The sequence below is a fragment of the Sorex araneus genome, chromosome 4 (genome assembly GCF_027595985.1).
Source record: "Sorex araneus isolate mSorAra2 chromosome 4, mSorAra2.pri, whole genome shotgun sequence".
Taxonomy (NCBI): Eukaryota; Metazoa; Chordata; class Mammalia; order Eulipotyphla; family Soricidae; genus Sorex; species Sorex araneus.
In genome coordinates this window covers 98,389,091-98,405,162 of record NC_073305.1, presented here as the reverse complement: position 1 = coordinate 98,405,162, position 16,072 = coordinate 98,389,091, and the positions used below count along the sequence as shown (strand labels likewise).

Here is a 16,072-nt window from a genome sequence, read left to right as displayed (position 1 = left end):
TTATCAGCCTCTCCTTGTTTGTTCTTCTTAACATTACCATATTGGGGGCTCTTCCAGGGTCAGGGGAATGAGGCCCATTTTTGTTACTGTTGTTGGCATATCAAATACACCACAGGTAGTTTGCAGGCTCTGCCGTGCGGGCGGGATACTCTAGGTAGCTTGCCAGGCTCTCTGAGAGGGATGGAGGCTTTTAGGGAGGCCTCTAATTGCCGTTATAGGTGTTCTGATGGTTCACACCATATTTGAACCTTATCAAATATGGTGCGGTAATGATGGAAAATGGGTAGGAAGTGCTTATGGTGTGTCACTCTGGGAAAAGCAGCCTGGAGCGTGGCAGCAGAATAAGATTGGCAGAACACTAGATGAAGGACAACCATGCGAACAAGCTGGGTTCCAAAAAAGGATTCAGTACAATCGACCATATCCACATGGTGACCAAGCTCATTGAGGTTTCACAAGAGTTCAAGATGCTGCTCTGTCTAACATTCATTGATTTAAAGAAGGCCTTCGATTCTGTTGGTCTTGAAGCAGTCATCGAAGCTCTAGCCAAACAGGGTATTCAAACTCAATACAACTGGATCCTCCATGAGCTGTATTAGGGATTCACCACCAGGATATCATCATTCTATAGGGAAGTGTACATCAACGTAAAGAGGGGGGATTCGGCAGGGCAACACCATTTCACCAAAACTCTTCAGTGCCACCCTCAAGAACATCATGCGATGACTGAAATGGGAAGGGATAGGAGTGAAGATAGACGGTCAGCAACCACACCACCTCTGCTTCGATGATGACATTGTGCTCATAACACCAAATATGAGCCAAGCGGCATGAATGCTGGCTGACTTCGACCGGGAGTGTGGAAAGGTTGGACTGCAGCTGAATCTCATGAAGACAATGTTCATGAGAAACGGATTAGTTCCTGATGTTCCATTTGCCCTCAACAGAACGAGTATCTCCGAATGCAGCAGTTATGTGTACCTAGGTCAAGAACTCAACATGACAAATGACCTGGCACCTGAACTGCGCAGGAGGAAGAGAGCAGTGTGGAACGCCTTCAAGACTGTCTAAGAAGTAGTTAAGTGGATGAAGAACCCCTGACTCTAAGCACATCTTTTTGACTCCACTGTTCTTCTTGCACTAACATACGCTTCAGAGACCTGGGCCCTATGAAAACAGGATGAGAATGCTATTTGGGTATCCCAAAGAGGAATCGAAAGAACTATGCTTGGAGAATCATGTTTCACTCAAGTGAAAGAAGGAATCTGGATTTCTGACCTGTGTTGATGATCAAGAATCAGGACGCTGTCTCATTTGCCAAGGTGTGAAAAATCAGATGGGCTAGACACGTAATTCGAATTAGAGAGGACTGCTGGACTAGAGCTGTAACCGACTAGATTCCACAGGACATCCACCTATGAGATGGTCAGACTTCTGAATGAATGGTTTGAGGCTCTTAGTGTTCCTAGAGCGAGCAGACCCATTGGGCTACACTAGCACATGACACGAACAAATGGAGATGTTACTGCCGCCTCCTCGAACAAATCAATGAACAAAGGGATGACAAGTGATACAATTCTTATTGGGTCTTGAGCAATTGTACAGTGGGTAAGGCATTTGCCTTGCACATAGCCAACCTGGGTTCAATTCCCAGCATTCCATATGGTTCCCTGAGCACTGCCAGGAGTAATTCCTGAGTGCAGAGCCAGGAATAATTCCTGAGTGCAGAGCCAGGAGTAATTCCTGTGCATGGCTGGGTGTAATCCAATAAGAAAAAAAAAAAACAGGGCTGGAGCAATAGCACAGCGGGTCGGGCATTTGTCTTGCACTGCAGCTGACCCGGGTTCGATTCCCAGCATCTCATATGGTCCCCTGAGCACCGCCAGGGGTAATTCCTGAGTGCAGAACCAGGAATGACCCCTGTGCATTGCCAGGTGTGACCCAAAAAGCAAAAAAAAAAACATAATTCTTATTATAAAGAGTTGATGTAAAGATCATCCTAGTATCTGGTATATAGGAAACACTCCATAAAAGCTAACTTTTATATTAATAATATAAATGATGCAAATAAATGCATCATTGCTCTAATGATGCATATATTCAGTTTCACTGATGTAGCCATACAATGTTTAATTATCAAAAACTTTCCTAGAATGACATTTAAAGGAAACGTTTATAAGTAATGTGATTTACAGGACAAAATTAATGCTCTGTTTTACTTCAAAAGATCTTTGCTTGAGAACCCAGCCACTGCCATGCCCACAACCCCTCCCCACACGCTCAGTCAGAGCCTCACCCATGAGTGAACCTCTTGAAAAAAACAGGTATTCGGGACTTTGTGACTGAGAACACTGGGTTCAATGGGATGGGGAATGCAGATCCGCTGCCCATACCTCCCTATCTCTGGTGACTCAGCAGTCACGCCCATAAGCCACCTCTGGCTAGCACCAGATAATCTTGTCACTGGCCACCATCCAGATCGCATGTCCTTCTCTCCCGGAAGGGAGCATAACATGATGCTCGCCATAACCATGCCACAAGATCCTGCACCAGGCTGTTTCACTTGGGGCGCCCAGGAGGGAGATGTGTGAGACCCCTCCCTGCCCCAAGGACACAGCCCCGGCAGCCAAAAACCTGAAGAAACCAGCTGCCGCCATGCCCACAGCCACTCTCCACATGCTCGGGCCGAGCATCACCCACCAGTGAATATATTACTGGACCGCATGGTCAGGTGATACCGTAAACCACACACCCTACCCATACTCCAATATTACTGTACCACATTTGATAAGGTTCAAAGTAGGAGGCACTCAATATACATTTTGAGGGAAATATATATATACAGATAGATATAGATATAGATATAGATATACATAGCTATAGATATATAAAGCACACAAGGCTCAACCTTTAACAACATGTTGGTGATCTCTTATAGAAGGGCTTAATGGCTCCTGGGTAAAATACAACAACGTCCACACTCTTTCCTCTAAGGATACTTTTTTGTAGCATTTTCAGAGTTTTTCTATAACAAACAATACAAAACATATTATTTCGGTTCTGCTTTGGAGCAGGGATTTGTGTTCGGGATGGAAACATCTGAAATATGGTGGTGGGAAGGGGGTATAATGGTGGTGGGATTGGTGTCTGAATATTAAATGTAATGAAATATTGTGAACTACTTTATAAAATTTTTAAAAATTAAAAAAAAATCTTTTCTTAAACTGCTGATAGTGCCTAACTTTTCCATGTAAGGTAAGATGAGTAAACCTCCTACTGGGAATTTAATGGTTGAGTCTGGCTTCATTGAATCTTGCTGTGTAATCCTGAGAACTTGGTCATTACTCAGACACCAGAATCATTCTTTTTAAAATGGGAGTACAACTACTGAGGCTGGAGTGATAGTGCAGCGGGTAGGGCATTTGCCTTGCACGCAGCCAACCCGGGTTTAATTTCCAGCATCCCATATAGTCCCCTGAGCACTGCCAGGGGTAATTCCTCAGTGCAGAGCCAGGAGCAACCCCTGTGCATTGCCGGGTGTGACCCAAAATGCAAAATAATAAAAAAAAAAGAGTACAACTAGATTAACTAATTTAGAATGTTGGACTCCTAAGTTAAGGCATGATTGGGGTTTTAATCTACCTGTGAAAGATACCAAAAACATGCTCAACTAATTTTAGCACAAATTAATTCACCTAGTTAGCAAATAAAGCATAAATAGCAAAGAGAAGTAAATAGGGCATTTAAGTTTTGACGTTTTGATGTAGTGAGGAGAAAGGAAAGATACGCCTTAGAATGACATCTGTAGAGGTTCTGCTAATTTATCCCCAAGCTCCCTCTCCACTGTCTCCTCAACCTTTCTCTTAGCATGTCTTCAACTTTCCTATGCCTGCTGTGTATGCCCTTGTATCATACATGGGCATACACATGCCCTCCTTCCATATGTTCCTTGAGAACAAGGAATGTATCCCAATTTTTCTGTGCTCTTCAGTATCCAGAATGTTCCTAATACAAAGAAGCTCTTCTTCAAAAGTGAGCTGTTTAAATAACATGTAAGGAGCTAAGAAAAACATTCACTGGAGAGATTTCAGCAAACTAAAGAAGCAAAAATTCATCAAATATTTGGAAAAGAGAATGCTAAAGAAGGCTAAGGCTCAGCATCTCAAATTATTTTTCTTGTGTCATAATTGTATGAGTATACAGGTGTAAGTATGAGGTTTCCAGGGCTTTCCAAATGCTAACGTCAGGTAGAATCTAAAAACAGACTGATTCTGACATAATCTTCTTTATTTCATCTAACCATGGATACTCTTTAAAGAAACATACTTGTATGGGACATAGAATATTGAAACAGCCACATTCCTAATCTCTTCTTAAATCTCCTTTATCCCAGTGATGTTGGGTAGTGTCTTACCGGTTCTCCTTTAGCCCCTTTCTGACCAGGTGAGCCTGGAGCTCCTGGCAGTCCTGCTTCTCCCTGAGCAAAAATAAATTTCTGTGTTATCAAATGTTCCGTCACAATGAATTGAACTAAAGACAAAGAGTTTACAAATATAAAGTAGACGGTAGTAAGATAAAACATTTCTTTCTAAGCGGATGTGGTTCCTCTACTGGAGTAAACTTGCTCCCGAGACTCAGTGCTTCTCTCTCTTTTAAGTACCTGTTAGCATCATCTCCTCAATGACACCTTCCCTGGGCTGGAACATGTAACTGCTTTTCGAAAACCTTGAAACCTGCACTTGCCTTTCTTACGAGGCTGACTACACAATGTAGACTGAAAGAGACAAAAGAGGATCCTCTCAACTTTCATTCCATCCACCCTGCTAGTCATTCCCTACTCAGAAGGTTGTGTAGTAACAGCATGTGTGTAAGACAAAAGGCCTGGGGCTCAGGGACATTTTGCTTAGGGAAATAAGGCAAGCTTTTCTTTCCTCTTTCCCTTCCTTAATACAGAGGAAAAGTATCAGGAGATCATTCAGTGTTGTTAGGACTGGTCTTGTAACCAAAGAAGAGGCACAAAACAAGTGCATGGTTCAAGTTTCTCAAAACAGGGTGCCCAATAATGAAGTAAAACAATGTTGTTGATCAATAACAGAGTTCTTTTGTATGTTCCCAATACAATTTGCAGCAGAGATAGAGTTGGATATTTGGGTATCCCAAACCAAACAGTCTTCACATAACAAAGAAATAGTATGTATTTGTGTATGTCTGGACATTGTTTCTTCAGCTGAGAATTCCCAGCAAGGCAGCCTCTTTAGACTACATGTTAAATTAGCAATACGTTCTGTTGGATTGATAATTCCGCCCTTCATCTTTCTATTGATTTTCATTCACACCCTGAAAAGAAGGTCACTTTTTTTTACTCAAATTATCTATGTAAAAATCTAACACGTCTTATGCCCAATATCCTTCTAATGTGCCCATTGACAGAATGGTTTAGTTACTTAACGTAAGTAACACTTATGGCCAAGACAAAGTGAACCAGGGCCACTCTGGTGCCCAGATCACACGTGTTTTAGTGGGTATAAATTAAAACTCCCTTACCTTGTTTGAAATGCACTGGCACTGGTTTTGAAATTCCTGCTTTGCTGGGAGATATGCAGTCATTTTACTAGCAGTAGAGGGTACCAATGAGAAAGCAGTACTTCCAAAGTCATCCTGCTCTGGGCACTGAAAATCCAAAAGAGAAATGGAAATATTTTGACATTACTAACACTGACTCACACACCAAATTAAGGAAGGCTAGGATCATTTGCAAGAACTTTGTGCTAATTAACCAAAAGTTGACACTAGCTAAACATTTATCATAGCTCTGTTCTTTAACTTGGTCCCAGTTGCACTAAAAACTCCCTAGAAATGCATTAAAATACTGATTTTGATGAAGAATTCTGAGTGATGAGAAATTCTGAAGTTATTAGAGGTGACTTCATGACAAGTACAGTAATACTAACTATAATAGTTGCATCGCATAATAAAATAATTTGTACAAATAACATCTCCATAAGTGTTTTGGGAAGAAAATTTATAACAAAATCACGTAATTTGAACTTTTAAAACATCATTTACTTCAACAAGATAGTGATAAAGACATATAAAAGTAATTCTCAGAGTCAGCATGGTAATACTGAATGTAAAGCCTTGCATGTAGTCAACCCCAGTGGGACCATCAGAACCATATATAATTCCCCAAGCACTGCCAGGAGTCCCTCCTGAGATAGGAACCAGAAATAGTCCCTGAGAACCATCAGATATGACCAACCCACTTGCAAGTAATTATTTTTGTCTAAAATGGTATATGCTAGGAGCTGGAGCAATAACATAGCGGGTAGGGTGTTTGCCTTGCACACGCCCAACATGGGTTCGAATCCCAGCATCCCATATGGTCCCCTGAGCACCGCTTGGAGTAATTCCTGAGTGCAAAGCCAGGAGTAGCCCCTGTGCATCACCGGGTGTGACCCAAAAAGTTAAAAAAATGGTATATGCTAAAATATGAGTATATCCCATTCAAATTCACTGTTAAAAAAGAAATCTCTACCTCAATAAAAAGGTGGAAAAAAATTGGCAGAGCTCTCCCAAATAGAGCTCTGGGTACTAGAATCACTCCCAGTAATTCTTAGTCAACCATGCCAGTGGTTCTCTGTAGAAACTGAAAATGTGGTGGTATTCAGGCTTAAGGTACCACAGACCACCAGAGCCACCAAGTGGTTCTTGGGGGCAGCAATGGGTAGGAGGTAGGGCTACCTGGGACAGATCCTGGGCTGCACTTGGTGATACAGAAGCCATACAGTTCAGGAATTCAAATCCTTATGTCCTAACCCATATACTATCTGACACCAAGTGATGAATTTTATACTCATTCAGTAATCTTAAAACATGCTAATCACTATATACTAAAAATTGGATTACAAAAATACTTTTGCAGTGAAATTTGCTTTTCTTATAAGAACAGATGGAAGAATTTGAAAAGGAAAAACATAATCTACCATTTATCAGTGTGGTTAGCAACTCTGAATTTACAAGTACATGTATTTGTCATTTCAAAGTTCTGAACTTACAATTTAGGGGAACAGAATCACACATTACTTCCTACACAATAAATTAGATACATATGGGAAAATGCTGTTAGGATATGAAACTAAGATTATTACTGGTTATTTGTTTCACTAGAATGAAACAAGATTACACAAACAATTCATCTATTTCATATTATTTATATTATTTGATAAGATTTTTTTTTTTGCTTTTTGGATCACACCTGGCAATACACAGGGGTTACTCCTGGTTCTGCACTCAGGAATTACTCCTGGCGGTGCTCAGGGGACCATATAGGATGCTGGGAATTGAACACGGGTCGGCCATGTGCAAGGCAAATACCCTACCCACTGTGGTATTGCTCCAGCCCCTTGATAAGATTTTCTAACCAGTTTCTCATTCATAGTTCCCAGTTAGATAACTAAGACCTGGTTAGAGTTCACAACTGTGCTCTGGATGGTTAATTCAGTAAAGTAATTTGGAGATCTAAATGTCTTTTGAAAACATTTGTCAGGCTTCATTATGAAACTGTCCACACTCTCCAAAAAGAGCCTGAAGGGAATATAAAATGTACAAGTAAGGACTCTTCCCCACATAAAACCACTGGTTTTGATTTGACACATATTCAGTTAATTAGCTCTCAAATTTTTAATCACATTTCTCATTTATTTTCAACAAATGTTGCTGATTTTCTCCTTCTTCATATTTTCTCTTCATTCCCTGTATAGTCATGAAATTAAACTGCATCAGAAACAGAAAATCTAATTAATAGAAGCAAATATATATATATATATATATATATAGACAGAGAAACTATTTGAATAAATTTCACCTTTGAAATAGCTATAAAATTAATAAAAACATGTTTGGCTGAAATTCTAGAACAGAAATATAATTTTAAACAAATATACTAACATTTCTCTGAATTCAACCCATTTTTAAAAAATAATACAATTAGTTTAAGGATGCACTCAAATGACTTTAAAATAATTATTTATATTTCAAGTAATACTTTCTAATTTGTAAAATATGAAATGTGAGGTCACTTCCTAGAATTATCAAACATTTGTATCAAATCCATCACCAAAATATCCTTAAAAGGTTTTCTCAAAATTCAAGTTAGAAATGATTACCATGTGATGACACAGTAATGATTACTGGTCAAGAATATCATATTTAGATAGAGAAAAACATCAAACTGCTGCTTTTCAGACTGGGAAAATAATTCTTTTAAGAGTCCTTTGAATTTAAAAAAAAAGGCAAAACCTTTACTTCTTTATGATTTTAATGTGTGGCTCCAGAAATATAAATATTTCCATTCTATACCATTCTATAAAGTGGCATTCAAAATTATCTTTTATGATATTTGTGGACTGGAGCAATAGCACAGCAGGTAGGGCATTTGCCTTGCATGTGGCCAACCACAGTTCGATTCCTCCGTCCCTCTTGGAAATCCTGGAGAGTATCTGCCCACATGGCAGACCCTGGAAAGCTACCCATGACATATTTGATACTCCAGAAACAGTAACAACACATTTCAAAATAGAGACGTTACTGGTACCCGCTCAAGCAAATAGATGAACAACGGGACAACAGTGCTACAGTGCAACAGATATTTGTAGAGTTATACCTAAAAGTCTTTCATTTTCTTTGAAAGGAGGACCATAAACTGAGTAGGAGATATGTTTACATATATAAACCAAGGTATATAAACATATAATTTTGAATGATTTAGCTGTACTTTTAATCAGTTGGCAATATTATTAATCAAAAATCAAAATGAACAATAAAATCTTAAATTATGTTTTATTTTTTGTTTTTTTTGAGGGGCCACTCCTGGCAGTGCTTGTGGCTCCAGGTAAGGGCCATGCAAGGCAAGTATATTACCTTTCTACTATTCTCCAGTACCTTAAGTTATTTTTCAGTAATTGAACTACTAACGATATTTTTTTAAAAATTGTCACTTCAAGTCCTACACTATTAGTTAACATGTCAACAAGTTTAGAAATGATGTTTTGGCTTTCTTGTATGAACAAAGCCTAGGAATATAAGGGATTTTCAGTCCCATCTTCAAACCCTAGGGAAGGCTGGAGATTGAGTTCAACTGCCAATTGTTAGTGAATCAATCAACTGTATTAAAACCTCCATAAAAACCCAAGTAAGGTTCAGTGAGCTTCAAGTTGGTTGAACATTTGGAGATTAGGGGAAAATGGCGCATATCTAGAGTATGAAAGGAAAATCTATGCCTACTTCTCACTTTCTGCCCTAATACATCTCTTCCAATGTCTGTTGCTAAAATATATTTTTTAATGAATTAGTACAATAGAAAATAAATAGATTTCTTCTATTCTATGTGCCACAACAGTAAATAAGCTGAACCTAATAAAGGTGTCTTGGAAACTCTGATTTACAGTCAATTAGTTAGAAACTCGGATAACAACCTGCACCTACAACTCTCATCTGAAGTGAAGGGTGCCTTGCGTGATTGATCCCTTAATCTGTGCAGTCTTGGGATATCTCTAGTTAAAGAGTGTCAGGATTGCTTGTTGGTGTGGGGAACTCTTCATATGTATTCATGCTGAAATTGATTCAAGAATTTTTCCAAATATAATAATATTTATTACTATAGTACGTGTGGACTGGAGTGATAGTACAGCAGGTAGAGCATTTGCCTTGTACACGGCCAACCTGGGTTTGATTCCTCCATCCCTCTCAGAAAGCCCGGAAAGCTACCGAGAGTATCCCACCCACACAGCAAAGCCTGGCAAGCTACCCATGGCATAATAGGTATGCCAAAAACTGTAACAAGTCTCACAATGGAGACATTACTGGTGCCGCTCAAGCAAATTGATGAGCAATGGGATGACAGTGCTACAGTGCTACTATAGTGCCTATAACTATTACAGTAGAAGTATTGATATAGAAAGTAATAGATTTAGTATTTGATTTTGTATGGAAGTTAAATATAAGAAACTAACAGTTGCACAGTTAGGATAGGATATTGAGAATTAGAAGCTAAAAAATAATTAGAAGCTAAGAAATTAGGTTTATATTTTGCTGGTGGTGGGAAATAACAAAGTCCTTGAAAAAGAGATGAGTAGAAAGCATTAATGTACATTATTCATCATTGTTGGTTCTGTTCCTTAGCTTAGGATCTACAAGAGAAATTTTTTGAACAATATTTAATGAAATAAAGCAAGTTAATACACAAAGCAATTCAGAGACTTATTGATGGATTAGAGATGGGAAAGCCAATAGGCATGATAATGCAACAATCTAGGAAGGAGGAAAGATGAGATTTGATGATAATGGGAGAAAAGGAAAACGAAAAGGAAAACTATGCATGAGAGCTGACAGATGAGAAGAGTCAAAGAAGTGTAAGGAGTTATTATACTAGATTTAAAACCCTTGCAACGGCAAAATGATGATGCTTCTGTCAAAACATAATTTAGGGAAAAAGGCATGAATTCTCTTTTACTTATGGTGAGTCAAAATGAGGATAAAATTCAGGACAATACTCTGAGATTAAAATTGGGAAAAGAAAGTATGGGAGATAAATAAAATAGCTCTCTTTCTTAGATGAAACTATTATCCTAGTTTCAACAAAACTTACTCAGAACTGCCCTCTATCTAGACTCTACAGACCTAGGAAGCAAAAAAGGTAATTGGGTTTTACATTCTTCACATGCCAAGGAAAACAACTTACCTTAGTATCTGATATTTCACAACATGTCTCTTGAGCTACAAATCCCGGGTTACAGTAGATTTTAAGTTGGTGAAGCTCAATCTATTTTAAAATTAGCAATAAAACACATGATTAGTTTTTTATAGAATCATATGTATGCACTTAAAACCTGTGATAGTTTACAGAGAATGAAAACCACTGGTACAAATAAAATTACTGATAGATATTTAATTTAGACTTCATTATTTTATGGACCATTTAAGAATAGTTATCAATTATTGAGAGATCTATCCACAAATAAAATCATACAATTATGCAATTATAAGTTTTGGATATATGTTTTGAACAACAAAAAATGCATTTTACAAAAGGTAGATATAAAGCAAGCCAACAAAATTAAGACTCTTACGAAGTAAAAAAATTCTGAAGTCAAGTCAAAGGAATAAGCACCTGATGTAAAACACATTTCCTGTGTTCCTATTTGAAGCACAGAGGGAAATTCATGCTCTCAGTATGAAAAACATGGATTTTGTTTACATATATTTAATAAGCTTGATATTATAATGAAATAGTGCTGAGCAGGACACAAACATTTTACTAAAATAATTGATTTGCTCCTTCTGTTTTCTCATTAGATTAATATATTTTGAGATTTGGTCATAAAATCAAGATTAGTTTAATGATAGTACAATTGCATTTAAGTGTAAGATCAAAACACTCCATAGGAGAAAGTGAACAATGCTAATTGTTGGAAAATTTTTAGTATGTTAGATAATAAAACTAATTTCACATAGTATGTAAACCATTTCCTCTTTTCTTCTACCCAACTCTTTTTCTCTCTCCCAGTCATAAAGTTAGTGCAAGCATTATTTTGAGTGCTTTCTATAAAACATCTATGTAAAAAAGGGATATAATAAAACAAAAAACCAGACCCCAATAACAGAATCTATGGTTAGTTTGGAATCCTAAACCTAACACCAAAAAGTCAAAAACAACAACGATAAATCCCCTGGAGGCAGAGGGAGGGAAGTCATAACAATTAAGCTATTCTGAGATTAACAAAATCATATTAACTCATGGAAACATTAAGAACTCCAGGATTGCGGCCAGAGCAATAGCACAGTGGGTAGGGCATTTGCCTTGCACACAGCCAATCCGGGTTCAATTCCCAGCATCCCATATGGTCCCTGAGCACCACCAGGAGTAATTCCTGAGTGCAGAGCTGGAGTAACTCCTGTGCATCGCTGAGTGTGATCCAAAAAGAAAAAAAAGAAAGAACTCTAGGATCTAGTGTAAATAGTACAGCCGGTAGAGCACTTGCCTTGCATGTGACCGTCCTGGGAAACCTAGGTTCAATTCCTGTCACCCTATTTGGTCCCCTGAACCCACCAGGAGTGATCACTGAGCACAGAAGAATAGTAAACCCTGAAACTGCCAGATGTGGCCCCAAAATAATCCAAAAAAAGAAGTCTTAAGAACTCCAGACATTCTGTGGATTTAAGAACAGCCTATAATTTGCAGCCAATGGCAAGTCCTATGAAAAAACACTATTCTTTAGCCTTTTGTAAGGTTATTGAATTCAACTTCGATTTATATTTATAAAGTTTATAAAATTTATAAGATTTAAATAACTTATGTTCTTATAAGTATCAGGAAGTCACAAACTCAGATGTAGGATGAAGAACAAAGATTCTTATTAATTAAAGTGCTGTGTATGAAAAACTAATTTATCATCATCATTGTTTAAAAAAAGTAGAAAATATTCGGGGTTGAAGCAATAGTACAGTGGGTAGGGAATTTGCCTTGCATATAGCCAAAAACCAAAATAAAACAAAACAACCAACAAATAATTCAAATCATATTGTCACTTGGCACTTGTCATCTCATTATCTTCAATTTGATTGAGCAGGCACCAATAACGTCTCTATTCGTCCCTGTCACATGCTGCTGTAGCCCATTGATATCTGCTCGCTCCAGGAACACAAAGAGCCTCAAACTGTTTATTCAGTTTTTTTATTTTTGGGTTTTTTTTTGCTTTTTGTGTCACACCCAGCGATGCACAGGGGTCACATCTGACTCTGCACTCAGGAATCACCCTAGGCAGTGCCCAGGGGACCATATGGGATGCTGGGAATCGAACCCGGGTCGGCCGGTTGCGTGCAAGGCAAACTCCCTACTCGCTATGCTATTACTCCAGCCCCCATTCAGGGTTTTGATGAAGAAGTCTGACCATCTTGTAGGTGGGCAGCCATGAGGTCTTTGATGTCCCGTGGAATCCAGTCGATAGTATCTCTAGTCCTTTGGTCATCTCTAAATCCACTACACAGCCACTGCCAAGCTGCAGGCTGCTTTCTGGACTGCGTGGCCACAAAGCGGCCGCACGACACATCATAAAACACTTAATACCCATTTTCCATCATTACCGCACCATATTTAATGGGGTTCAAATATGGTATGAACCATGGGAACACTTGTAAGGGCAATTAGAAGCTTCTCTAAAAGCCTCCATCCCTCTTGGAGAGCCCAGCAAGATACTGAGAGTATCCCTCCCACATGGCAGAGCGTGGAAAGCTACCCGTGGCATATTTGATATGCCAAAACAGTTACAACAATGGGCCTCATTCCCCTGACGCTAGAAGAGTCCCCAATATGACAGCATTAAGAAGGATGATCAAGGAGAGACTGATAAAATCTTAGGAACAAACTAGACTGTCAAAACGAAGAAGGACTAAAATGACTGTCTATACTTTTAATGCAGGTACACTGGCATTGAGAGCATCCATTGAGGACCTGATGGTGCAAGCACCATCAAGTATGATGTCATCGGTCTGAACAAGATGAGAAGGCATCGATCACATCATGCCATTTCGACACTGGGGAAGAACTGATTCTCGGAACATGCGACAGTAGAGGCATCAGTGGTGTCAGTGTCCTTGTCAATCCGAACTTGGCCTTGAGCATTGACTCATTCGAATGCCTAACAACCCAAATGAGATAATTATGCTTGAATAGATGTGGCTCACTGCTGGCACTATCTATCTTCATTGTCTACGCACCAACATTCAACTATTATGAAGAAGAAATTGAGAAGATCTACATGGAGCTGGAGAAGTTCTATAAAGAAGACCACACCTTCTACAAGATCATTGTTGGTGATTTTAATGCCAAGATAGGACCGAGAAGGTTTCCCGAAGAACTCCACATCGGGACCCATGGCCTAGAAGGGAATGAACAGGGTGAGAGACTCTGAGTTCATCATGTCAATCAAGATCATCTATGGTAACTCACAGTTCCAGAAGGCCGAATCTAAACATTGGACATGGGAGTCTCCTGATGGACAGTTCCAAAATGAAATTGACTACATAATTTTCAATCCACAGTTTTGCCTGACTGATGTCGCTGTTGTCCCAAAATTCCAAACAGGATCAGACCATTGTCTCCTTCGTGCAAAATTCTACTTCACAGAGCGAGAATAAAATAACTGCAAAATTTAAGTTTGAGAAGAGAACTCCCAGAATGACCACCAACTGGGAGTCTTTGGCACTATTGCGGCAACGTGGGAAGATGCCATTATTGACAACATCAATGAGGACACGATTGACTGGTTTAGCACCTCCGTGATGCACAAAAAATGCCAAGAGTGAAAAGGCCACAAACAGATGCCTGTCTTTGGAAACTTTCAAGCTCATTCGCCAATGTGATTTGACAGGAGTCTCAGGCAACCACAAGCTAACGTCTGAGCTCACAAAGCTGTGCAGAGAAGCAATAAAGGAAAACCTCAAAGAGAGAAGAGCAGCAGTGTTGACTGATACAGCAGAACCTGGGAAAAGTATCATAATGCTCGCCTGTTCTTCACTAACTATAAGACCAAGATGACTGCCCTCTGACATCCTGATGGATCTACACCATCTTCCAGAAGGGCAATGGAGAAGATTATTCATGACTTCTACTCAGTTCTCTTTGACAGCCATGTCCACCTGCCCATATACCAAGTTCCACAGGATGGATATGTCGTTCCAACTTCCTTCCTTCCAAAATCCAACAGGCCATTTCCTTGGTAAAGATGCATACAGCACCCAGTCCAGACAAGTTCAGACCCGAATACCTGAAGACTCTGCTGCCAGTATTCATCAATACACTGGTTCGGCTCTTCACACGCTACCTCTCCGAATGCAAGGTTCCATCCCAATGGAAAACCAGCAGGAAATTATGTTATATATAATAAATTATATTATTTTCCAGGCCTTTCCTATGAGCCATAGTACTGAAGTGAAGATAGGTTATTAATCTCTTACAGATTAGAACTTTATCAAAGATTCATAACATCAAAACTTCTTTTAGTCTAGTTTTATCTGCTTTCTTTACAATTAGGTACTTCAGAATCATCAACACAATACTTTAGAAAAATGTTTAAGGTCAAGTCTATACTGATTTTTCACTTAGAATGAAGTTTGTTAGTTAAAATATCTCTTATATTACTTATGAGAGATAGTACAGAGGTTAAAGCCTTTGCCATGCACATAGCAATCCCTGGTTCTGTCCCCAGCACCATATATGGTCCCCTGTGTAGCACTGGGAATGATCCCTAAGCACAGACTAGGAGTAAGCTTGAGCACTGCAGCAAAGGTATGATTCCCAAAGAAGCAAAAAAAAATGCATATCTGTTTTGTCATATCACTCTCAATAGCACGTGGCTAATATATATCAAATAAAAGCTATTACTGAAATTTTTAATTAGATATTTTGAGTAAACATTGTTAACGTTATAAAATATTCTATAAATCACAGAGCTTAAATGAAGAAGATTAATGAATATTTACTCAGGGGCTGGAGAAATAGTACAGGGGTTAAGACACATGCCTGGCCCCACCTGGTCCCCTGATCATTGCTGGTGCAGCCTCAGGGGTTCACAAGCTCTGCCAGGATGACCTGGGTAATCCCCATCAGCATGTCTTGGACCTTCGCACTGAACTGCTGGTCCAGTTGGATGTGAAGCCTCCAGGGGTGTTCTGGGACCTCCTTGGGTACCATTGTGGAGGTTCCTTCCATGTTCACCCTGAAAATTAGTACACCTAGAATTCTAGTAGGACCAAGGATCTTTAAAATGCAAACATGTGGTTTTATTTGTTTCATTTATTATTTCCTCCAAATGTGGATTTAATCATATGCCTTTAATTTTATCCTCAAATGAACAAAGATTCCACATTAAACTATAAAACCACTGTAATACTAAAATTTTCACGAGGACACATCTGATATTCTTCAGCTTCAGACTGTGGGACCAACTCTCTTCTCAGTAAGAAGCTAATGATAAGATGTAATGACTCAACCTATGGAGGGTGAACTCTGAGCCTG

General features: G+C 39.0%; 1 protein-coding gene across 1 annotated transcript in view; it reads right to left on the bottom strand.

Annotated features, from left to right (window-relative positions):
• Nucleotides 1-16,072, bottom strand: part of COL19A1 (collagen type XIX alpha 1 chain) — a 383,293-nt gene that overhangs the window by 293,805 nt on the left and 73,416 nt on the right. The window contains exons 7-9 of the mRNA XM_004605970.2: nt 10,739-10,819; nt 5,545-5,670; nt 4,415-4,477 (exon numbers count right to left, since the gene is read on the bottom strand). Coding sequence (XP_004606027.2) covers nt 4,415-4,477; nt 5,545-5,670; nt 10,739-10,819 — 270 coding nt within the window. The remainder of the gene's footprint in view (nt 1-4,414; nt 4,478-5,544; nt 5,671-10,738; nt 10,820-16,072) is intronic.